The 25,339-nt window shown below is 44.2% G+C and overlaps 1 protein-coding gene across 1 annotated transcript in view; it reads right to left on the reverse strand.

Moving 5' to 3' along the window:
* Positions 1-5,561: 5,561 nt before the first annotated feature.
* Aplp2 (amyloid beta precursor like protein 2) overlaps positions 5,562-25,339 on the reverse strand; it is a 63,100-nt gene continuing 43,322 nt past the window's right edge. The window contains exons 4-13 of the mRNA XM_021206272.2: positions 19,983-20,113; positions 18,768-18,842; positions 17,169-17,327; positions 16,632-16,760; positions 14,084-14,183; positions 13,279-13,431; positions 9,166-9,251; positions 8,249-8,323; positions 7,772-7,927; positions 5,562-6,925 (exon numbers count right to left, since the gene is read on the reverse strand). Coding sequence (XP_021061931.1) covers positions 6,824-6,925; positions 7,772-7,927; positions 8,249-8,323; positions 9,166-9,251; positions 13,279-13,431; positions 14,084-14,183; positions 16,632-16,760; positions 17,169-17,327; positions 18,768-18,842; positions 19,983-20,113 — 1,166 coding nt within the window. The 3' untranslated portion in view covers positions 5,562-6,823. The remainder of the gene's footprint in view (positions 6,926-7,771; positions 7,928-8,248; positions 8,324-9,165; positions 9,252-13,278; positions 13,432-14,083; positions 14,184-16,631; positions 16,761-17,168; positions 17,328-18,767; positions 18,843-19,982; positions 20,114-25,339) is intronic.

Genomic DNA, 25,339 nt, shown 5'->3' on the forward strand with positions numbered 1-25,339 from the left:
ATAAGAAAGCAGGCTGAGCAAGCCAAAGGAAGCAAGCCAGTAAAGAACATCCCTCCATGGCCTGTGCATCAGCTCCTGCTTCCTCACCTGCTTGAGTTTCAGTCCTGACTTCCTTGGTGATGAACAGCAGTATGGAAGTGTAAGCCGAATAAACCCTTTCCTCCCCAACTTGCTTCTTGGTCATGATGTTTTGTCCAGAAATAGAAACCCTGACTAAGACAACCACTAAGCCATTTTTCTAGTTTATCTTTGTAATTTTATTGATTGATTGATTGATTGATTGATTGAAAGGGCCTCTAGCCCGGGCTACCTAGCTAGTCCCCTACATAGATAAGGATAACCTTAAACTTCTGATCTCCCTGCCTTCTATTTATGTGGTGCTGCCAGGAATGGACCCCAGGGTACCATGCATGCTAATCAGGCACTTCTCCAAGCTTGTTCTCTCACCAGCACTGCTCTGCCTTAAAAATAAGAACATAGCTTTATAGGGTATTGTAGTTTAAATATGAAATGCTCCCATGAGCTCATGTGGTGGAAGACTTGGCTCCCAGCTCTTGGTACTGGGTAGAAACGTTATAGGAACTTCAGGAGGTAAAGCAATGCTGGAGGAAGTATGTCATTGGGATTAACCCTTGAGGATTTATTTTTGATAGAGTTTCACTATGTAGCTCTGGCTGGCCTTGAGTTACCAGAGATGCATCTGCCTGTGCTTCCCAAGTGCCAGAGCTAAAGGCATAGACCCAAGAGTGGCTGAACTTCGAAGTTTCATAACCTGACTATTTCTGTACATTCTCTACTTCCTGACTGGCTTTCATCACCTCAGGAACCGTGAATCAGAATAAAGCCTTTCTCCTTGCAGTGGTTTTGTGTCTGGGTACTTTGTAACAGCAACAAGGAGCAACTAGTGCTCTGCAGAATCACAGACACAGGAAGATGTGCATGTGTCTGATCTAAGTTCTGACACATGCTACCCATGGGGTTGCTACCATTATCTAGAATGTTCTTTTAGCTTAGATGCTCATTAAGTACAGTGTTGCAACACACTGACCTTAGGACTTTCCAACTGCTCCACTTCAAGGTATCAAAATACAAGTAGAAAAATAGTAAGAGAGTGCATTACTCAGCCCGGTACCACTGAGACAAGACGCCAAGTGAACAGCTTATAAGGAGGAAGAATTATTTTTGCTGGTACTTTCAGTCTAGTCACTTGGCCTTGTGGTGAGACAACTCATCATGCTGGCCAGCACATAGCAGAGATCTGCTTACCTCCTAGAGACCACGAAGCAGCAGTGTGGAAAGGGAAGGGGCTAAGGCCCCAGTGTATCTCCCAAGGGCACTTCCCCTAGGGCCTAACTTCCTCATACTCAACAGCATCACATGCTGGAGGTCAACCCTGACAAACAGGCCTTTAGGGAGACATTCGGGACCCAAACTTGACAGAGTCCACCAGTCAAGCATGAAGCTTCAAGGTCGACCTTGAAGCTGTATGAACCAGGAGTGGTGGCACATAACTACAATTCTAGTACTTGGGAAGTGGCGGCAGGAGGAAGAGCGTTAAACATCTAAGGATTTCTCTTGGCTGCATAACAAATCTGAGGTCCACATTATGTGGACAATGATTTTTTTTGGGGGGGGGGGTCCTATAACTCTAGTTCAAAACACAGCACTTGCTTAGTGCGTGTAATGGTAGGTATATGCTTGGTCCAGGGAGTGACAGTATTAGGAAGTGTAGCCTTGTTGGAGTAGGTGTGTCACTGTGGGCATGGGCTTTATATACCCTTGTCCTAGCTGCCTGGAAGTCAGTATTCAGCTAGCAGCCTTCAGATGAAGCTGTTGAACTCTCAGCTCCTCCTGCACCATGCCTGTCTGGACGCTGCCATGCTCCCACCTTGATGATAGTAGACTGAACCTCTGAACCTGTAAGCCAGCTCCAATTAAATGTTGTCCTTATAAGAGTTGCCTTGGTCATGGTGTCTGTTCACAGCAGTAAAATCCTAAGACAGTGTGTCTTGGGTTTGATCCCAAATAAAGAAATAAAAGTAAAAAAAAAAAAAATCATATAACCCCCAGGGAGGGTTTTATAAGACAAACAACACACACACTGTGATGTTTTAACAGTGGAATATCTTATGAGACAGCTAACCAGTACTCACCTGTCAGGATCACCAAAACAATGAAGGTCACATCCTAGGAGAAAAAGTGGGCTGTAGATATAAAGCAAGGAGACTGGAATCAAGAATGGGCAGAGAAACAGGGAGAGCATGTGTTTCAGGAACGCACTATGTCACACAAGGAGAAGGAGCATAAGCAATCTGTGGTGCCAGGACTATGTCTGTAATCCCAGCACCGGGGAGGCAGATGGCTGCGAGCTTGAGGCTAGCCTCCTTTATGTAGTTCTATATACACACACACACACACACACACACACACACACACACACACACACACACAGTAGCAATATCTGGATCCTAAAGGCTTTATCTCCCCCTTATAAAATAAGTTATTTGGGAAAAAATTTTTCCATCTTTTTTCTGTCTCCCAGGTTTCCATTTTGGATTTGGTACATACATAATTTAAAAATAACTGTAAATATGCACATGGTGCTGCCTCCTAAAAACTGCCATTGTGGCTAGGCACAGCTCTACTCAGTTGGAGGCTGGGAAAACGGTTGTCAGTGTGCTTGTCTGAGCATGGGCATCTGACATCAGTTCCCAGGACTCACACCGGGGCCAAAGGCTGGGCAAAGCGCACCCACTTGTAATTCCAGCCCTGGAAGGTAAAGGGTTCCCGGGCCTGCTGACCTGCCTAGCCAAAGGGGAAAGCCAGGTTTAGTGAGGACAAGCGGACTGGGCTGGGACAGTTATTAGAGTACTTGCTTCCAAGAGACCGGGATTCAGTTCCTAGCATCCATGATGGACAGCGCACAAACCCTGTAACTCCAGCTCCTGGGTGTCTGATGTCCTCTACAGACATATACAGCATATATACACACATGTACACATTTTTTTTTTTTTTTTTTTTTTTTTTTTTTTTTTGGTTTTTCGAGACAGGGTTTCTCTGTGTAGTCCTGGCTGTCCTGGAACTCACTCTGTAGACCAGGCTGGCCTCGAACTCAGAAATCCACCTGCCTCTGCCTCCCAAGTGCTGGGATTAAAGGCGTGCGCCACCACGCCCGGCCACACAATTGTTTTTAAGGTGGAGAAAACTGAGGAAGATATTTGACATCAATTGAGAGTTTCCATGTGTATGTACATACACCCATCCATCCATCCACTTCCATAAACATATACACAAATACACACACATCCTGAGACAGGGTCTCCTATGAAGTCCAAGTTGGTCCTGAACTGTGAAAACCAGGCTGTCCTTCAGCAGTTGTCATGCCCCAGCCTCCCCAGTGCTGGCATGACAGGAGTGCACCGCTGTGATCCAATATTTGATTTTCAAATTGTTACCCAGATCTGGATTTTCTTGGCCAGAAGTCTACAGACTTCTTAAGTCCTCGCCAATCTATTTCAAAGGTTTTGGGAAAATGTAATTTATGCCCAATCTCTGGGCTGCTTGACAGAACTGACTAATGATGCCTGTGACCAAGACCACAAAGGATAGAAAGACATGCCTATTTCATAAGCAAAATGGCAAGAGACATCGGCCTCCTCATTTTATAAATAAAGGGAAATATTCCTTTTTGTCAGAACTAGACTCTGGCTGTGTCACGAGGTGCAGGTGATGCTGGGGTCATTTTTCAGCTACAATCAAGATGACCCCTTTACTTCTTTTTTCTCTGTCCTTGTCCTTGACCTCTCCTAAGAATCTGACAGTATGTTTCTATGAATATGTCCCCCCGTGCCCCGATCCTCTGGAATCTCAGAGACTTACTGCACTCTAACTCATGTCTGCAAAAATGAGAGTTATGGATTGTCACAGAAACGGAAACCACAGCGAGTCATCTACATAGCTGGGTCAGGGACAGATCTCAGCCACTGGGCTTGGATTTGCAACTGAGAGTGGACAGGCAGCTAGGCTCTTCACACTCAATAGCAAGCAGCCAGCACCTGAGGCTCACTGCAAGGTGGGTAGGGTCACATTCCCCAGAGGTCACGGCTTAGTCATCCAAGCAGAAACCAGGAGATGAGTAAGTTTCTTCCTGTGCCCATGAGAGAGCCGTACTGCTTGGGTGAGGTCAAAGGGCAGTTCCCGCATTACATTTCTGTGGGTGTTTCCTTACAAAATGTAATCACTATATGGCTACCATAAACACAACTACCTCTACAGTTTAAGGCGAAGTCAATTAAATGAGTCAACGCATCGCTGAGTGCAAAGCAAATCTGTACAGGGTGAAGAGACACACAGGCCTAGCTGCAGTAATTCTTGTGCTCTGATCTAACCTCTACCATAGCTGTGCTAATCCACTGTGGTTTATGCATGGTCCTCTCACAAGCTCTGAACACCCAGAACGTCACTGTCAACAGAGTGCTGGTGACAAGTTCTGAGAGCTGACCAGTTGGATAGAATTGGATGGGGGTTGGCTTGCAAAGATGGCCAAGCCACACAGTACTTGACAATCAGTGAACAGACAAGAGACAAATAAACAGAGCGTATTTTAAATTAGATAATGAATGGCAAAGTAGCTTCCCAGACAGCAATCGAGGGCCCAGTGATACCTCTTTAAAGCCACTCCAAGTATAAAGGTCCCTCTGTGTGACTCTCTCGGGCAGTAACCTGAGGGGACGTCATAGAAGCAGCTGGGCAGTGTTGACTGTTAACAGAGAATCAGACTGCTGGCAGAGTGCCCTGCCTCCCTACCCCCCACCCCATGCTTACTGGCTTAGAAACTCATACAATATGACCCCAATAACTGCATGTTTCATAACATGTATCAACTCTTGTAGCATAGTATTTAAGACTGAGTGATAACAGTGCTCAGGCACAAAGTCCTGGAAGCAGCTAAAAGCCCAAGTCACTGAGCACAGCAGAGACTTGTAGTGGCAAGTCACTTAAGCTCAGACGCCACAGCTGCTATCGACAGCTTCCTGAGAATTCAGCCATAAGCTCTATTGCCATTATTCTCAACAGTGGGAAGAAGTCTTGACTTCAATTTTGCAAAATGCCACAGGCAGGTTTTCCTTCATCTTTCTTTGCTTGTAAGATAGGGTCTGGCTACATGGCCAATAGTGGCCTTCACCTCATCAGTCCTCTGTGTCAGCAGCCCCGCCCCCACAGTGCTGAGATTAATTCCACAACATGTAGCTCCTTGGGGGGCGCGGGAGTTCTGTGTATAACTGCTTTTACCTGCATAGAGGCCAGAAGTGGGTGTCAGAGCCCACAGAGATGGTTCTGAGACCCCCAACCTGAGGCCTCTGTGCTCTCGACCATTGAGTCATCACGCCAGTCACTTCCTCCATTTTTTGGAATGAAAACGGAGCTCTTGGTTTAACTTACTGTGGCCACTGTAATACAGACTAGTAGCTCTTCACTGAAGGAGGATACCCTTCACCCCCAAAGCAGGCCTAGAAAGCTCCATCATCGCAGATCAAAGCCAGGGTCAGTAACACAAGGTGCTCAGGGGACGTTAAAGTGTTTATTGATGTAGTTAAGTTCTGTACATTCTCCACAGATCATACTAAGAAGTTTGTAGGTGAAGTTTCAATCTGTGCATAGTGGGATGAGGCATGGCTAGGGCCAAGGGGGGAAGGAAGGGCAGGTAAATTACAGGAAAGTACAAAAAACCAAACCAAAACAAATAAACAAACAAACAAAAACAGGTTACCAGAACCTTCAGATGAAAACAAAACACTAAAGGCTGTGAGCGTGAGCTTCAGCTACACAACATTACAGGGTCATATGAAGGAAACAAAAGCTTTCAGAGGTTTCCACAGTGTCTACAGATCCAACTTCATGTACAACCTAGAGCATTGTCCTTTCAGATAATCAAGCCTCCCATGAACTCTCCTGAGTCCTCAGCCATGTTTATTATGGTATTCTCTGAGCTCCCATCAAAGGGGCTGGAGAGCGGTGGAGGTGAGTGAGGTACAAAGGCAGGCAGAGGGTCAGTGCATGGGAGGGAGACATCCAATGAGGAGGTGGGTGCACGCTTGGATACACTTGGTAAGGAAAGTGGATAGGAAAAAGCTACCGTAAACAACTGTGGCAGAACACAGACTGACTATGGGCTAGTTGCTGTGGAAGAACTGGATTTGAAGGAAAGCACAGAGAATCTATGTTTGCATCCGGCTAGATCAAGGTGCTGTAGCCCTGCGTGATGACGGCTGGTACAGAAGCACCCAAAGCAGTCAGTAACTGTATACAATGTACTTCAGTTCCACTTACATTTCTCAGCAACCTGAAAGGGGAAATACTGCCTTTATACATTGAAAACAAATAATAATAAAACCAGCACAGCAAATGAGCCTGAAGAACTGACTTACATAACGGGAACAGTCTGTGTATATAGTCTATCATCAAAAAAATCAACATTTCCCATTTATATAGAGCATGTGTGTTGACAATACAATAGAAGTGGCATTTCTAATTTAAAAAAAGAAAACTACATCCATCAGATATCTGCAATAGATCTTTTTTTTTTCATTTCACTTAAGGTTTATATATCATATATTGTTATATTAACATCTTTTTAACCCATTTAAAAGAATGGAAATTGCAATCCTACAGTAGTACTTTATAGTCTTAACAATCCAGGAGAGCAGGATGTAGGATGAGGCCTTCTGGCACCACTGGTGGTCAGCAGTCAAGCACACACGCTGAGCCCCTCTCTTCCAGCCCACCTGCAGCGGCCTCAGCCAGGGTGTCGCACACGCTGTCCTTAAATCTGCATCTGCTCCAGGTATTTGTAGGTTGGGTTTTCATAACCATGGTTCTGCATCTTGTTCAGGTGACGCTCTTCTGGGGTGAGCATTGGGTCAACCTGTAGGAACAAAGGTCACTGTGGGATACTGAAGAGGCCTACAGAGCATCAGGACATCAGGCTATTCACTGTCCAATCCCATGGACTCAAAGCAGCACAGCATTCTTTTTATCTGGACAGATCAAATAGGAGCTGGTATCACGGACATAGGAAGGGAGGGAGGAGGTCAGAGAGGTAATGCTTCTCTCTGAAAGCTTGGTCCCATTGAGACAAACACGCTGTTGACAAACTTGACAATTTCAGTTTGGTCCTTGGGATCTTGTTTTTTTTTTTTTTTTTTTTTTTAAACACAAGGTGGCAGTACTGTTCCCTTTTTCAAGTTGTTGTGAAACTGAAGCACACTATGACACATTTACTGAACTTTTTTTTGTTTTTAAGATCTATTTATTTTTTTTACATAAGTGAGTACACTGCAGCTGTCTTCAGACATAACAGAAGAGGGCACTGGATCCCATTACAGATGGTTGTGAACCACTATGTGGTTGCTGGAAATTGAACTCAGGACCTCTGGAAGAGCAGTCAGCGCTCTTAACCACTGAGCCATCTCTCCAGCCCTTTACTGAACTTTTAAGGGACCAGTTTCTTGGAAACCACGGTGACAAGTGGCTCTCTGAAAGTGGGTGATAGTCCCTTGAAATAAGAGCAACATACCTCAGCAATGGCTCATCTTCAAAATGTGACCTAATAACCCAATGATTAATACAAAGGACAACAGCAACATGCCCAGCACTAAGTCCTGATCTTTGAATTACATACAGTTTCAGCCCTAACCACTCACCCCCAGTTGACAGTGCAGAGCAAGCCCTCATCAACTTGGGCCAAAGGGAGAAGGCAGCCCAGTCTTACCTCCACAATCCCATGGCTGATGGTGCCGTACTGCCTCTTCCTCAGCATCACCAGGCTGATAACGATGACCGTAGCAATGGCCACGGCGATAACCAGCAAGCCAATAAGGGCATTGCTGCTCAAACTGAAGTCCTCCCTTAAAGGTCCCACCGATTCCTAAAACAACAAAGCACACAGGAAACAAAGTCCAGTGACTCCCTGGACACCGAGAGAGGACCACAGGCCTCTCAGCTGGTTTCAAAAACTCAGGGCAACACAAAGATCCTGCCCTGTCACCGTATCAGGGAGGTTACCCTATTTTTCAAATGTACATGGACATTTTCATTTTTTTGCATTCTTACTCACATATATGGGAAAACGGGGCAAGAGCCCCTTAGTAACTGAAAATACCATGGAGCTTTCATTTCCACTTGAACTAGGATGACTGAAAAGAAAATGACATGAAGACAGCCCTTCCATTCTGGAGTAAACACATACCGGCTCTTCCTCAAGGCCCCCAACTCTCTCGGCATTGAAAATCATTTCCTTAACATCCAGAGTCTCGTCAATGACCTGAAAATCACAAACACCAGCATTTACTCAGTGAGTTGGAGGGAAATGAACATAAATGTCACTTCTTTACAATGCTAGGGGGCGTTGGGAAGCCGTTTTCTTCCACCACACTGATCCAGATCCACTCAGCCAACCTCCAAAAGGAGGGGTAAGTGTAGGGCGGACGTGCTGTACCATGGCTCCTCCAGCCCTGTGAGGCTCTTTACCTGAACTTTCCTTGAAGGAACTGTGGTGGTGACAAAGCTCAGGACAGACAACTAACAAACATTTAAACATAAACTCAGGCCCAGCAAGCACTCAGCAGGTAAAAGTGCCTGCCAGCAAACCTGATAATTTCAGTCTGATCCTTGGGATCTACATGGAAAGGAGAGAATAACTGAATAACTCTTCCTCATCCTCTGATCTGTCTGTACCACAGCATGCATGGGACACCACCTACATACACACACACACACACACACACACACACACACACACACACACACACACACGCACGCACGCGCAACTAAAAGACAAAATCTAGTTCAGAAAAAAAAAAAGGAGGTGTAAGAAAACTCAATTTTACTCAATTCTCCACCTAATAAATACTTACTTACCTGAAAACAGCCTCTGATACATACTTTTCGTTACAGGTATGTTTTTTCTACCATATACTAATGGAAAAAAAAAAAAAAAAAAAAAGCAGCTTCACTGGTCCCCTCATCTGCAATAAGTGGGCATGGTTGCTCCCTTACTGTCTACTTGTGCAAGATGGGCACACACTAGCCTGGACGAACTAACTACCATGCCTTTTGCTCCAGTGTACAGAAGGAAGCATGCTATGCAAAAGATAAGCAGCTCACCATATTTTCATCCATTTTATTCTTACTGTTAATCACTTTTTCTTCTGCACCAATCAGTCCCCCGTCTTGTTCTGCCATTCCAGAGCCTGTGTAGAAAATGTTCACAGTTGAGTTTNTCAGCAGCCCACCTCAGGCCAATCTGTCAGAAGCAGCAAATCCCTGCCTGAGGGCCAGAGAGCTTCTTATCAAAGACCCCCATGACTCTGTAAACAGTCACTGCATTGGCATGTTTGAGGATGCACTGTGCTTTGCAAGGATGAATGGTACAAGCATTTTCAAAAGACTGATGCATATAATGAAGGAAGACAAAGTACTTCCTGGTCTCCCACCTGAAGAAATGGAATGTAAGCTTTGCAGAGAAGCTGAGCCTGAGGGTGTTCCAGCATGCCCCATCCCTTGTGCATGACTCTAACAGCACTTGCTATGCAATCACATAATTCTTTGGTACCTAGAGTCTACTAAATAGATGCATGTGTGCTTTGAGCATAACAGTTTACTCCAAAAGAAATTGTTTCTGCTTCAAACTCCTGCCACCTCCTACCCTCAAGTCCTCCTATTTGCCCTTCAAGCTTCAGGTTCTCTAGGGAGACATTTCTAGGTTGTAGCAGTTAACGTAAGTTTGTAATCATCTATCTCCTTTTATGTCTCCCACTGGATGTCTGATCCCTCAGACCTGATCCTGGAGTTACATCTCAAATGGTAGGTAAGCCCAGGTGATGGGGAATTTTAACCAAGGTGAAAGGAGCAAGACCAGCACCTGTCCTTTTTGCAAGGTCAGAAATGGCTTGAGCCAACATCACTCATATGTGGCACATAGATAACAGCATCCAAATGCGCACCATGTCTGGACTCAGCACAGATGCAGAAAGAAAAATCCCTTTTATTTTTAGCTTCAAGCATGTGATTGCTGGCTATCACAAGTTTCTTATTATAAGAATCTATTTAGTTTATATGTATGTATGATTTGAATCCTTTATAAAGAGCCTGCAAGTGAGTGGATTCCAACGTAAGTTTACATTCACCACTGCTGTCCTGGAGATGCCATAGGCAGGCAATGATACAAAGCCCAGCCACAGAGAAGTTTTTCCCTTCACAACTGGACTTGTTTTCTTAACCCAGTCCAACGGGAGTGATTAATAATAGCCACGAGGCTGCTGAGCTTGCAGCCTGGTTAGTTTACTAACTCAGTACACTGGAGCCAAAGTGATGCATTTTGTTCTAAAGTATTTACTTCAAAAGAAAAGCATAACCTGATACCAGTTATTTGTGTCTCAAAGGAAACAACACTGCCTGCCTACGAATCAAGAAGGAGGAATTTAGAAGGGTATTGGCTTACTTAGCACGGATGCTCATAATCAAGACTACTAAATTCTAATTCTGAGCTCTTCCCACCTCATGCTCTTCTCAGAGTTTTAAAGTCATGAGAGCAAGACTCTCAGAACACAAAGAAATACTGAATCAAATCATCTAAGGACTTGCTTTGGTCCAGGCTATCCCAATACTGTGTTTCTGACTAAACTTACTTTGGTTTCATAATGCACAGAAATGACTTTAAGAGACCAAAGTTAGTAGTTATCTTGTCCCAACACATCTTTTTAACGTTAGAAAGCTAAAGACAGTGTAGCTAAGTACCTAAGATGTACATCTGAGATGAGTATTAGTGGCTTCCAAGAGGCGGCACAGTTGAATACAAAGAATTGTCAAAAAGAGTTAAATCATACTTTTTGATTCTAAGAATAAAATATGGTCTAAATTAGAACACCAAATTCTGAGCCAGGGAATCTCACTTGGTACAGCCATGACCACACTACCAAAGCCAAGAGAGTACACTCATAAAATACACCAAGAACAGCCACTACTACCCATGACTGTCTAATCATCTGGAAGATTCTGTAGCTGTCACTAGCAACCCAGGCAACAGAAACCACATGGGCTGTGAAGACAGCCTTGGGTCCAGACCTTGATCCTCTAACTTCTTAACGTGCGGATTTGGGAAGCAACACATGGTATCTCACAGGCTTTTTCAACTGCCTAATCTATAAAACTGAACGGAAAATCCTGCCCAAGAGGGAGAGCCGGTGGGTAAATGAGACAGTGCGCTCGTACAGTGCTCTCCGCACAGTGGGTTTGAAGACTGGAGACTCACTGCCCCTGAGGCCATCTGTTTCTATCTCTTTCACCAACAGCATCCTGTGTTTTAGGAATGCTACCACTCAGGAACATGAGAGAGTGGCATGGACTAAGGTAAGACAGCAAAAGGGGGAAGGCAACGGGTCAAAATAGGGAGAAAGGAGAAAGAGAACTTACAGTCTACCTGACTGTAAACGTTAAGCATGTTCTTAAAAACAGACTAGCTACAAATAACAATTTTGTTAAGCCGAACATCCTTTTTTGACATTTACCAGACAAAGACTTAGGGAAGTACCTGTTTCTTGGGTGACTAGACTAGGAAAGCCAGGGGACTTGTTAGTAACACGAAGGCAGGGCTACTCTAGCTCCACTCACAGCCATGGCTGAAGAAATGAGGCGGGGAAAGTCAGATGGTGAGGTATGAACATAAAATGAAACTTCCAACACACTGGGGAAGTGAGAAGGAATGGAGGGCTTAAGGAACGTCTTTGACAAACCAACCTTTTTTCATTGGGTGGTACAACTCCGGCTGAGTGTCTAGCAGAAAGGAAAACAATAAAAAACAAAATAGCACAAAAGGAGATTAAGAAAGAAAATGATTTCCTTCTAAGTTCCTCTCTATAATGTGATCAAAAGGCATTTTCACTAAAAATCATGCCTGAGATACCCATAAACAAACTGACTGTGATCTAGATAGCAAATGGCTACATGTAATCCTGAGGAGAGAGAAGCGGGAAGTCAGGATCCTGCCACTTAAGAGACATTTGGAAGAGTCCACATTATTTAGCTTACCCCATAAAACTACTCTTCTTCTTTTTTTAAAAAAGAAAACAGTAGAAAATGAAGTTAGTATTGTGGTTCACTGACAGAGAGACACAGCTTCCTTGTATGGCTCCAATCCCACACAAAGCAGAGAGAAGCTGTACATGCATGGCCACCCCACAACCTCACGGAGGTCTGGGATCTGTGGAGTGGGAGTTAGGAATGAGGTGGCATCACTTTACCCATTCGCTTCTTAGGTATTCAGTACAGGAAGGTCAGGTGCACGGAGTCTGAGCCTCTGAGCTAACTGGTTCCAAAGGTGTTTCTGTTGAAGTCTGAAAGCTACCTTGCATGCACACCTTACCACTGGTCTGGTACCTTCCCTAGGTTACTGTATCTAATCAGCCATGTGACTATCCCAGAAGTACAGGAACTGAACTGTCAGCGTGGATTCAAATGCACTTAGAATCTAAGCTACATGACACTCTGGACAAATACTTAATCTGTTCAGACCTTAAGAGTCTCCAAATGGGACACTCACAGTAGCTACCTTCAAAGAGTGTGCTGTGGACTGAATAAAAGGCTTCTAAGCACAATGCTTAACTAAAGCTGGCGCAGAGTTAGGATTGCAAAGCCACGGGCCATTTCTATCCTTACCACCCTCACCATCAGAAATAGCAAGAAATAGAATCTGAATATACAAACTAGTCTTAGGGCACAAGTCTCAGCAGCTTGGTTATTTTTGGTTACAGACTCATGATTTTCAGGGACACTTTTAGATACCGAGAATCACCAAGAAAAACATGCCTATGACGCAAAGGACACAACTTCTCACCCAACTCACTTCAGAGATGCGACCCTGAGCCAGCCAGGGCACTGCTTCAGCCTCTCCCCCTAATCTGCCTCCCAAGACTGTTAGGAAAAGATAATGATGTAAAATAACCAACATAAAGGTTCTGTTCGGCTCAAAGGGATCATACATGTAAGGGGCATCACACAAGCAAAAAGGCTTGTTACAGAACGTGAGAGCTATTCCTGATTTCCTAATGACACTGAAGTGTATCACTTCCTCATAGACTCCAGCCCAGAGCCTGCACACAGGAGGTGCCTCTCCCTGCCTCTCACAACAACACAACCTCCCCAGTGCAATCAGGTTTGAAGATTTTCTAACTTTATGCTCTTCTTCTCTGCTCCTAGAACGGCTCTGAGGACCATACATACCTTCATTCTCAGACAAGGATGGGAAGGGATGGATAGGGTGGAACGGCGGGATCTCCTCACTCTCCTCAGAGCTCACCCGGACATCCACAGGGCTCTCTGAGATGGAGGAGGTAAATTGGTCCATATCTGCTCGCTGTTCCTGAAGGAGCTCATCTAACAGGGAACACAAAAGGGAACAGATAAGCGAATTTTAGAAGTAGGTCTAGGCACAGGACCAGTACTTTGAGAAAGGCCAATTCTTGTTATCCCAGACCTAAGACCTGGCAAGAGCCCTCCAGCCTGCAACCCACCTCCTGTCTATGTCTAGCTCCTGCCTACTGCCTGACTTTATAGGACACATTGTCCATCTCTAGAGAACTCATCATACACACCTACAACTAACTACACATGTTTGAATTATTTCACTATCATCTCTACTATAGTAACAGGAATTGTAGCAGATATTGTCTATGGGTAAACCATTTTACCCTGTAGCACAGAGCAGAAGATGGAATGATATATAATGACTACAGGGTAAACTGGTAACAGGAAACTCCTCAGGCCCCTGCAATTTCACACCCTAGAGTTTCTTCCGCTAACAAGAGTGAAGGTCAATGAAATTCAAGGCTCTGTGGCTCCAAGCCAGTACATCTGTCTTTGAAGACTCCTCAGCCTTGTCATGTAAACCTCTAGCCAATTCCAGGCTTTCTGAAAACATGGTGTGCCAAGCCCTCCTCACCAGCCTTGCCTACTCCTTACATACTTCATCCTAGCCCACCATCACTCCTTAGCCTCAGCAGTCTGGCTTTGATACAGTAGTACCCACCAATTTCCTCTTGAATTTCTTGAGCAACATAAGGAACTTTGTACAGAAGAGAAAGACTTTGGTTCCTTCTTTCTTCAATCACATGGAGGTGTGTCATCACCTAGAAGCACAATATCAGGAGAGGCCTTGTCACTGAAAATATGAGGTCAGGAGACAAAAACCCACCCACACAGAGTTCCAGAGACTCAAAGGTTCTCTTTCCTACTTAAGACAGCAAAGCAGGAAAGCCCATGACAGCACAGCACGTGAGTGATGCAGTCTCTAGTCTATAGAGAGGGTGACAAGTTAAAGCAACATTCATTTTCAAAATATGGTCCTGAGGAGCTGGAGAGATCCTCAGCGATCAGAGCAATTGCAGCTCTTGTAGAGGACCTGTGTAATACCCACATGGGAGTTCACAACTGGCCGATAACTCTAGGTGCAGGGAATCTTTAACCGTCTCTTTCTGGCCTCCACAGGCACCAGGCACACATGCAGGCAGAATACTCATCCACATAAAATAAATACATTTAAAAATTAAAAACAAAACACAAACAAGCTCACTAGCCAGTTGATTTAGCTTTTATACAAGACAATCGTCACAAAAACACTGAGTTTAAAGTGTTTGGAGGTACTAGTCCTTAGTAAACATTTGCTGAGTCTGAGTCTGAGGGAACGTGCCGGTCACTTTTTTCAACTAGTAAGACTAGAGCAGGTAGACAGACAGTGAACTGTGGTGGGAAGGCTTGGCTGCTCATGGACTTGGTTTAGGAAAAGCAACTACCTAAAATACTATGGTTAAGATCAGGGCTAATTTACTCCCTTTTAAATTATGGTTCTTTAAAAAATGATAAGGGGTGCTGGTGAGATGGCTCAGCGGGTAAGAGCACCCAAATGCTCTTCCAAAGGTGCAGAGTTCAAATCCCAGCAACCACATGGTGGCTCACAACCATCCTTAACAAGATCTGACTCCCTCTTCTGGAGTGTCTGAAGACAGCTACAGCGTACTTACATATAATAAATAAAAATAAATCTAAGGAAAAAAAATGATAAGGTACAAATAACTCATTTTTAAGTAAGCATCGAAGAAAGATTTATCCATGTTAGCTCACTACTTTTCTGAATGTAAGAACAAAAGGATCCAAAGTAGAAAAGGCGATATGACCCAGAGATACAGGGGAGCTCTGCTGCAGCAGCTCAACAAGCTCCCAGCCCTGCCCCCCACTCAGCCCTAGGCCTGCACTTGCTGAGCTCCTTCTAAAGAAGGCACACAGAACCAGCGTATCGAGTGGCCCTGAGGCCATTAACATGAAGGGCTGAGAGTGAAGAAAAATTAAAGGTGCTTTTATTGTAGATTGATGTGCTTCTGACCTTTAAAAGCAAGATGACAGTAATTTAATTTTCTATTTGCCATTCTGCCAATCAAATATACTGATGGGAAAGCAGAGTGTGAGTGCCTTGGCAAAAAATGCAAATGGAATTGCAGTGTGCTTCCAGAGTCTGTGCACATGCAGACACCATTATACCTTCTCAGAGGTATCAGGGCCCTGTGACAGGATGGGAGCCACAGGATGGAACAGTGGGAATCAATCATGACAGAGCGCTTACAGCGACAGAGTCTGAGTGGCAGGGACAACACAGAAGTACTAAAAACATTACACGACATAAATCTCAGACTACAAGGTATATATGAGACAAAAATCAGTTTCAGGCTTAAAACTGAGTCACACCCAAGAGAATTATTTTACTAGATTTGTTTATTTTACTTTGTAGGTATGGGTGCTCTGCCTAGATATATGTCTGCGTACCAATTTGTTCCTGGTGCCTCCAGAGGCCAGTAGAGGGCATCAGATCCCCTGGAGCTAGAGTTGCAAATGGCTGTAAGCTGCCATATATAAGCTGCTGGATATCAGAACCAGGTCTTCTAGGAGAGCAGCCAATGCTCTTCACCATCCAGTCCCCAAGAATCTTATTATGTACACAGCAAACAGTTTTTAAAAGTTACCAATCAGAAACACTTCCAGTCCTGACTATTTTAAGTAAGGGATATTAATCAGGCAGCAAGAAATGTCTGTCTGACTAAAAACTTCAAAGGCTACAACAGGAATAAAGGGTTTTGTTTTGTGGCTCTAGAGATCAAATCCTGGGACTCAAACATGATGGACAAGAGTCCTAAGCAGTGAACCAAGGTCAACTTTTTTTTTTGGTGTTTTGAGACAGGGTTTCTCTGTGTAGCCCTGGCTGTCCTGGAACTCACTTTGTAGACCAGGCTGGCCTCAAACTCAGAAATCCACCCACCTCTGCCTCCCAAGTGCTGGGAATAAAGGCATGTGCCACCAACGCCCGGCTACCAAGATCAACTTTGAAGCCCTACACAACGTATTTGCCTAGAAAAGGGAATCACACTAGTTCAGGCGATAAACTGAATCAAATGAACTGACATAAAAATCTGATTTGGGAACTGGCTCGTCTCTTCTGACAAAACGCCAACACATGTGCAAAATGTCTTCTAACAACAAGCACAGCCAGCAGCATATTTCTACACCCGCTGGAAATCTGTCTTGTTTACCTGGGATTTCATCTGGGCGGCCTTTTCTGGGTCAACAGCCAACACGTGTTGGTAATGACGAATGGTATGCAGGCGATCTTTGTTCTCAGCACGGACATAACGACGAAGAGCTTGAAGAATGCGATGTGGCTGCAAGACCAGAAGATTCACAATAGTGGGGAAGGACAGCCCACAGCATGCATGGAGGAGTCTGGGGAATTCTGTGCTCTCCCACCTTATGTGGGTTCTGGAGTTGGAACTCTGGCTGTCAGGTTTGTGCAAGAAGTACTTTTATCCCCTGTCACTGCACCAGCTTCCTATCCAATATTTTCTAGGACCACCCTCAAAGCAAGGCAGCTTTGATTTAAGCATTAGAAAAAGCTTGAGACCACTTAACTCAGGAGTTCTCCTATGAATGAGTTTGGGTAACTCCTTCTGTTTGATGGTAGGCTGGCCTCAGGCTTGAGACTCTCCTGCCTCTACCTTCCAAGTGCACACTTTAAGCAGGCAACACCAAGGACATGACTTGTCTATGGTTCTGCTCTGACCCCAACTCACCCGAGGAGGGTCAGACTGTAGGGCAGCCAGGTAATTTTCCAGAGCTATGCGCCGGCGGTCATTCAGCATGGCTTCTACTCGGGCCAGGTGGGTTTCCACAAGCTGCTGCTTCTCACTGGCTGCCTCCTTCTCTAAAGCTTTAACCATAGCTTGGAAATGCTAAGCCAAGGAAAAAGAACAACAAATCATCTGTGGCGTCTGTAGGAAGTCTAATTAGCTCACACCTAGGAACCCCACGCTTTTCTTTGCCTAGTGCTCTGTGCTTCAGTAAGACAGTAACAGATTCAGTGACAAATGGGCTAGGTACACAATCTCTTATTTCTATTAAGATGCTTCCATTCATAAAAAAAAAAAAATTATATTTCTGTGTTAGAGAGACTCTCGTGTTTCTATAGCTGACATTACTAAGTCTGCAATTTCAACATCTGGTTTTTCAACATCTACAATCATCTTTTCCATGTTCTAAAAAAAATACCAACTTCTAAATCCCAAAGCCAGTAACCAACAGGGCACGTGTTTTAAAACAAAACACAGTTCAGTAACATGCTGGCTCACACTGAGTCACACCTACTAGAGCTATGAAGGGAACATTATTTGTGAGCTGCCTGGCCACATTTACTGGTATCTTAAGGTTGCTCAGTCAAATATCCCTATAGATGAAATTGCTTGTGTAAGAATTAAAGCTCAGCTGGAGAGATGGCTCAGAGGTTAAAAAGCACTGACTACTCTTCTGGAGGTCCTGAGTTCAATTCCCAGTAACCACATGGTGGCTTACAACCATCTGTAATGGGATCCAATGCCCTCTTCTGGTGTGTCTGAAGACAGCTACAGTGTACTCATATACGTAAAATAAATAAAATCTTTAAAAAAAAAAAGAAAAGAAAAGAAAAAAAAAGAAAAGAAAAACAACTCTGAGATTTTGAGTGACTAATTAACACACCAAGGTCCTCCAGGATACTCGGAGCGAGCTAACCTACTTTAAAATGTATGCTTAGACCAGGAGTTTGTTCAATTCCCAAAACTGCCCCCACTCATAAGTTAAAGGAATAACATGATGCATTTTTCAAACCCAAATCAGTCTTATAAATTGCTATTTCTATTGCTAGCCCCTCCCTTCTACAGAAGGGTGTACAATCAGTTACTATGATTTTGAGGTTATATTTTTTTTTTACAAGAAAGGAATAAACTTGTATTAAAGATCTTTGTTTTCTGCCTTTTGCTTTGTCAATGAGTCTGCCAGTTTCTTTTTAATCCAGTAGTGTTGAAAAACAAGCCACAGTCCATGAACAAGATGACAGGGACTTCTGCCAAGAAAGCAGAATTAACCAATAGCTAAGCCAAGGTTACTTCCTGTACAAGTTACGTGTGCTCTGGGAGAGGGTTTAGTTTCTTTCTACCACAAGTAAAAAATGCTAGTGGTGAAATTGAAATGGGGAGGAAAGGAGAAAGGAAGGGGAAGGGGAGGAGAGAGACGACTTCCTTGTAATTTAAGTCCCTGACTAGAAGGAGGTGTTACATTCAAATTCCCAGGGAGCTCAACTCTGACCATATTTTCAACAGGCCAGGCTGGACCCTTTGTCCCTGAAGAAAGCATCCTACCTGAATGAGGGTCTGTCTTTCTGTCTTGGGGAGGTTCTTGGCTTGAAGTTCTGCTTCTTCCCATTCCTTCTTTACCTAGAACAAACATCAAAAACACTCTTCAGAAAATAATCCTCTGAAACAACTTCCCCATTTTCTAAAAATACTGCTGGGTGCTGAATCCAATGCCGGAAATTGTGCAAAAGGAAACCATATCATCTGATCCCTGAGTGCAGATTGTTACTCAGAAGTCGCTAGCCTCAGCCATTCCCAGATCCCCTTGATACCATGGTCCTCTTGTTATATACCTTAGGCAAGTTATTCTTTATGCTTATTCTCCCTTCACTTAAAAACTAAAGAGTAATGCCTGTTTCTATCAGAAATGATATGAAAATAAAATAATGAGCACCTCCCTAAGAATAAGTCCAGTGTAGAAGATATAAGGGTGGAGCACAAATCCAGCAAGCAATCCCTATTACTTACTATTGCTGTTCTGAGACAGTCCTATGTAGTCCACCCTGGCCTCAGGCTCTCAGTGTAGCCAAGGATGACCTTCAAGCTTTGATCTTCCTACTGCCTAGTCCACAGCGCAGGATAAGAGCTGTGTCCCTCTGGCCTGGTGTATGCGGTGCTCAGGACTGAGTCCAGGGCTTCATGCATGCTAAGCAAATACTCTCAGAAGGGAGGTACATCCTAAGCCCCCAGGCCAGCCTGGATTAGCTTAAACATGATCCTGGAGGATGAACTGTGAAATCTCCCTACTTTTAGAATGCTTCCAAGTAAAGAAACATCCCTGAGACGTAAGACTCTTGCCTCTGCAATTAGAAAGTATTAATAACTGTTTTACTTCATCTAATTTACTTTTACAGTTTTATAAACCAAGTCTTCAATTTTAACAGTGACAAAAAGATTTTTTAAAATACAAATTTAAAGTCAGCAATAGCTGACTTTAAACAGAGTAACAAGTGTCCCAAAAGTGTTCAGAATCTGAATCAGTATCTGCAATGCCACTGAAAGTAATGTCATCACATGAGAGGCAGCAGCTGAAGAAGAGATTCATCTACCTAGGAGGTAGCTCTCCAGAGCCTTGTGGCATTTTAGCCAACAATGTCCCTCTCTTCAACTATAAAAACATGCCTTACAGAGTACTCGCCTAGTGTGCACCAGGTTCTGAATCTATTCCCTAGCACTATAAACCCAAACCAATACAAACAGTATGAACTGGCAATTGTTTACCCTATCCATTCGGTTTCGATGTCGAATTTCCAGCTGTTCCTTAGCCTTCTGGAAGCGGGCGTGCTCATTATCATCAGCTGAGGTCTCAAAATACACATCAACATCATTGGTTGGCAGGGGAGTCGGGGGAACTGAAACAAAGTCACAGAGGGAATTCTCTCTGGCAGTCAGGTAAATACGCAAGCATAGGACCCACAAGATGGATCAGTTTGTCTTGGGGCTTTGCAAGAAAAGTACGGAGTGCTCCATTGTTAGATTGCAGTGAACAATCTTTGCATAATACTCACTAACCACACCAGTTCATGCTAGTACAGTAATTTATTGGCAGACCAAAGCCCTAGCATCTTTAGCACTCATAAGGCATTTACCTATAATTAATTGCAGGACAAAAAAAACAAACAAACAAAAAAGACCCTGCTTCTATAATCTTCCCTTCAGAACTCGAAACCTGAAAACCTAAAATAAGGCCACCATGTTTATTCCTAATGGTATGAAATGTAAACCAGGATTTAGACCTAATGGAGACATTTCCAACAGAGGTGTTGTCCATTTTTAAGGAACAGGCTCCGATTTCTCTTATGGCAATCTTTGGGTCTTAGTTTTGGAAAACTAGTTCAAATGCATATTACTTGCATATATAGGCTGAGTGGACAAAGTCCAAACCATGCTAGTTCAGCGTCACTGAAGGACGCTGATACCTCTGACCAAGTCTAATGGCAGTTAAATTAAATTTCTATATTTGATAGGGCACCTTCTATTGATGGGAAGATATGACTTGGTGGTCTTGATTCATGACTACGGCTGAAGATGCTTCCAGTTGTCCTTTGGAGCACAGATCCATTAAAACAGAGGCCTCTTACCTCACTGCTGGTTAGGCATGAGCTGTGATTATGGGCACAATGGACTGGGCAGGCAAGTTTACTTTGCATAGTTTTAATCCATTAGAATAGGTATGCAACTAATTTAAAAAACAAACATCAAACTAGAAATTAGCTAACCACTCCACAAAACTATCAGATGCAACTTTCCTTGCTTCCCTTTACTTAGTAAGCCTTATAAGTATAATTTTGTGATATTTTGTCTTTGTAATTTAAAAAGGATCTCAGTATCTAGCTGTCAGATCTACAAAATTACAGTTTGTTTCTTAGGAAATTATATTCTCCTAGTGTTTACTCAAAGTTTGGTGAAAGTTTTAAAATCTATTCTATACACAGTCATCAGAAGTATAAAGGCTTTCATGCTGAATGGATGGTTTCAATCTCTGGGTCTAACCACTCCTAGAAGCTAAAAAGGAAGTGTGTGCCACTCTGGAGACTTCATGACCCACACATGGGTCAGAATCATGACAAGCTCAGCATACACTCGTCTCAGACCCCTTAAGAGACACCATGTGATCCCAGAAAACATGGTCCACAGCTATTCCAGGCTCTCCATCTAAGAGCCCTGCAAGTACAGATACGGGTGCTTCTCCTCAACAGGGTTCTCCTGGTGCACAGGAAACTTCATCTTGTTTCAAAGCACTGTCTGAGCTTTGGCAGAGACAGTATCTCCATATTCAGTGAGATAACTAAAGGGCCTCAACTACTCCTTAAACATTAGCCCAAAACAATGTTTTGATATTCTTTAGCTAGGTCATTTTTAAAAGCAGTAAACATCACAAAAATTCTTACCTCTAAATCTGTTCTAAATAAACTGTTTATGGATGGGAATTCCAAGGCTCATTCTTCCTCTTGGCAAGACTACTAAATAAAAATAGCCTTTCCTAGTGTATCGGGAATGGAAGCAATAAAAGCACACCACACTAGGTTAAAATCTTAAACTTCTTTGGAAGAGCAGTGAAGATATCGGAATAAAAAGCCATGAGAAGCTATAGCAAACACCAGGGGCAGGCAGCAACCCATTCCAGTGAGTTACAGAGCAGAAACCAAGGCAAAATTCCTGGTCTGAGGATTTTCCTAGCACAGGAATTAATAACACAAGACAGAGTCTTAACAAAGGAAGCAGTACCTATGAGAATAGAAAAACTTTCTGTTTAACATAAGTCCAATGGAACGGAAACGCTGCCCTTCCTCTGAAACCAAATCACACACAAACAGAAATGCACTCATTTCTTAAGGCCCTTCACAACCCATGTGACCACAACACTGACAAGGCCGAGTCAAGAAGTTTGGAGCACAGATTTCTTCTCAGGAGAATGCACAAAACAAAGTGTTCCAATATTCTAGAATCCCACACGTATTCCTGCTGTCACTCCTATTGATGGTGGGTATCCTAACAGGTAGCATGTAGCACAGGTTAGGTCAAAGACAGAAAAAGAGGCAAGGCCCAAGGCACATGCTTGAGCAAGCTCAATGCTATCATGTAATGGCTCTAAGGTACCTGTCAACAACAGCTGACCAGAAGGCATGGCTGCCTTCCCTGATGACACTAATCCCCACCCCCACAGCCTATGAACTCCAAGGCCCATAAGAAAGAACAAGCCCCCTGGTTGTGCCACCCACAGCACCAGAGTGGACATATTACCACCAACAACCATCAGTAGACACACAGGGAGCACAGGACACCAAAAACTGAGCTTACAACTGCCAGGAGAAAGCAAAGCCTTGGTCTAGCAAGCACAAAGATGAGGGGAAAACGACTGACAGCAAACACCCGAGTCAGCATAAACATGACAGATGCAGTCACAAGGACGGCCAGGAGAGACAGAAGGCTGGACAGGATGGCACTGCTGTGCAGGGCCAGCACAAGGCGGGACTTACTCATCGCTTTACACACAGCCATACAATAATCCTCAGACTCAAAATTGTTCCTGTTGCCGCCGCAGCCGCCATATATAAAGCGTACGCACTTTCCCTTGGAGAGGTCGAAGTACCAACGAGGCATCACAGCCCGGCAGGGCCCCGTCATGGCCTCCTGGGAGCAGACAGCTGTGTGAAAATGGTCAGAGTGTCAGCAGGGCAGAGGCAGTGCTTCAAGCGCTTCACAGTGTCCAGGCCGGCTGGGGCAAGGCTGGAGCCACACCTGGCCCAGAAGGCCCTCACTAACCTCACCCATACAGGCAAACACAATCACTTTCCACGGGATGAAGAATTTAGAGAGAAAGATAACATTTTTTTTTTTGGTTTTGCACTGAGCCTAGATTAGTACCACAGGCTGACATAAATGATCTTCTTGTGAGCCTCACACTTGTGGTCTGTGCAGTGGAGACAGGTGCCTGCTTTGTTCTGATGGCTCCTAGGACCAAAGGAGTCCACGTGAGAAGAAAGGCATTTAAATGGTATACCTGCAGCAGGGGCTGAAGCACCTGCAAAGGACCAGTGTTTCCACTGTCACAAGCTCCAAATAAACCGTGTGCTTCTACACCAGTCACATACTTCCTCCAGCTGAGTCCTTACTAAGTCTTCAGGTTTGACACACTTTCGAACATACAATCAGCAGTATATAATGGTTCTAAACTATCATAGCCTCTTCTTTTTCAATTTCATCTTACCCACTAGAAATGCCTGACAAGAAGGGCAGACTATAGACAGGAACATACACGGGGAAATCAAAATCAAGCAAGTCACTGGGTTCTAGCGAGCTGGCTCCTGAGCAGCACTGCAGCGGGAAGCGCCCCGGGAGGACAGCGCATCTTGAGCTGGCTGTGGAGCACTGCTGCAGCTAATTTCCCAGTACAATCCTTAAAATGCCAAACCGTGCTGTCTGGCTCCACTCTGAATCTCTCCTGGACGTGCCACCTGCTCATGCTGACAGCTCCACCGCCACACTAAAGAATCTGTCTTCCTGAGGGTGCAGACACTGCTCTGCCTTCTGAGACTTACCGTGCTGAGTGACGAATGCAATACAAGCGCCAGGTAAAGAAACGTGGATTTTAAAGCTGTGGCTTTATACTGAGTTACCTTTAACATCGTGAGCAATCTCCTTGTCTGAAATGGTGCCATCGCTGCTGGGTTCAGTTGGGTTCTCCTCATTGTAGTCATCTCCTTTAAAGGGGTCATAGTAGTAATCGCGGTCTTCCACCACTTCCTCCCCTTCCTCCTCATCCTCTTCTTCCTCATCCGCAGCTGCTTCTGTGAAGTCTTCCAAATCTGCTTCAGTAGGAAATTCACTAGAGGTCAGAAGCCAAAAACCCGAGTTAGTAGCACAAAGCACAATCCCGCCCCTCTTCTGAAACACAGAAGCAGAGACAGGGAATAAGCCCCTCACGTGGAGCTGGACCACCCGGGCCCTCGGCCCAGCTTTATGCCAGTACAGGATGGCACTGGCCTGTGAAAAAGAGCGTGGCCTGGGCGCTCTTGCTGCTCTTGCAGAGGACCTGGGTGGAATCCCCAACACTTACACAGAGGTTCACAACTACTTCTAACTCTAGCTCCAAGGGATCCTGGACCCTCTTCAGACCGAGAGCATAGGCATACACATAAGGCACATACATGTATGCAGACTCATATATGTAAAAACACTCATATATGTAAAATAATAATGAGGAGGAGGAGGAGGAGGAACTTAAAAAAAAAATGTGGTCCAAATTGATGGAAAGAGAAAAGCCACATGTTTTCATATATTCAGTTAGGACAAAAAAATAAAGCTAGATGAAATTAAGCACAAGGGGACACTCCTGTCTTGGTGGTTGGGTTTTGTCACCTGACAACAAGCTTTCTCTGGGAAGAGAAATCTCAATTGATGAAATGCCTCCTTGATCAAGCTTGCCCATAGGCATTCTCCTAATGATTGATTTCAAAGGGCCTAGTAAACTGTGGGTGGTTGTCACCCTAGACAGGTGGTCTTGGGGTGCATAAGAAAGCAAACTGAGTGCTTACACTCTGGCCTCTCTCTTGCCTCTTGCTCCCTTGTGCCCCCTCTCCCTATTCCCTTTCCCCCTCTTTCTATGTGGGTCATGGCCAGTCTCCACTTACCCACTCTCTCCTCTCTGTCTTTCTCTTCCTCCACTCTCTCTTAGCTCCCCTCCCCATGCCCTAAATAAACTCTATTCTATACTGGGGGGGTAAACTGAGCAAGCCAGTAGACAGCACTTCTTCAAGGTCTTTCAGTCCCACCTCCAGCTCCTGCCCTCCCTTCATGAAGGACTGGAAGCTGTGAGTTGAAATCCCCAGGTTGGTTGTGGTCACTGTTTTATCACAGCAGTAGACACCTAACTAAGACTTCTCAGCCCACAATCCCTTGCAGCATGATCAGTATCAATAAATCCTTCTTTGTATTTAGAAAAAGAAAAGAAAAGAAAAGAGAAGAGAAGAGAAGAGAAGAGAAGAGAAGAGAAGAGAAGAGAAGAGAAGAGAAAAGAAAAGAAAAGAAAAGAAAAGAAAAGAAAAGAAAAGAAAAGAAAAGAAAAGAAAAGAAAA

This window comes from Mus pahari, chromosome 10 (assembly GCF_900095145.1).
Source record: "Mus pahari chromosome 10, PAHARI_EIJ_v1.1, whole genome shotgun sequence".
Classification (NCBI taxonomy): domain Eukaryota; kingdom Metazoa; phylum Chordata; class Mammalia; order Rodentia; family Muridae; genus Mus; species Mus pahari.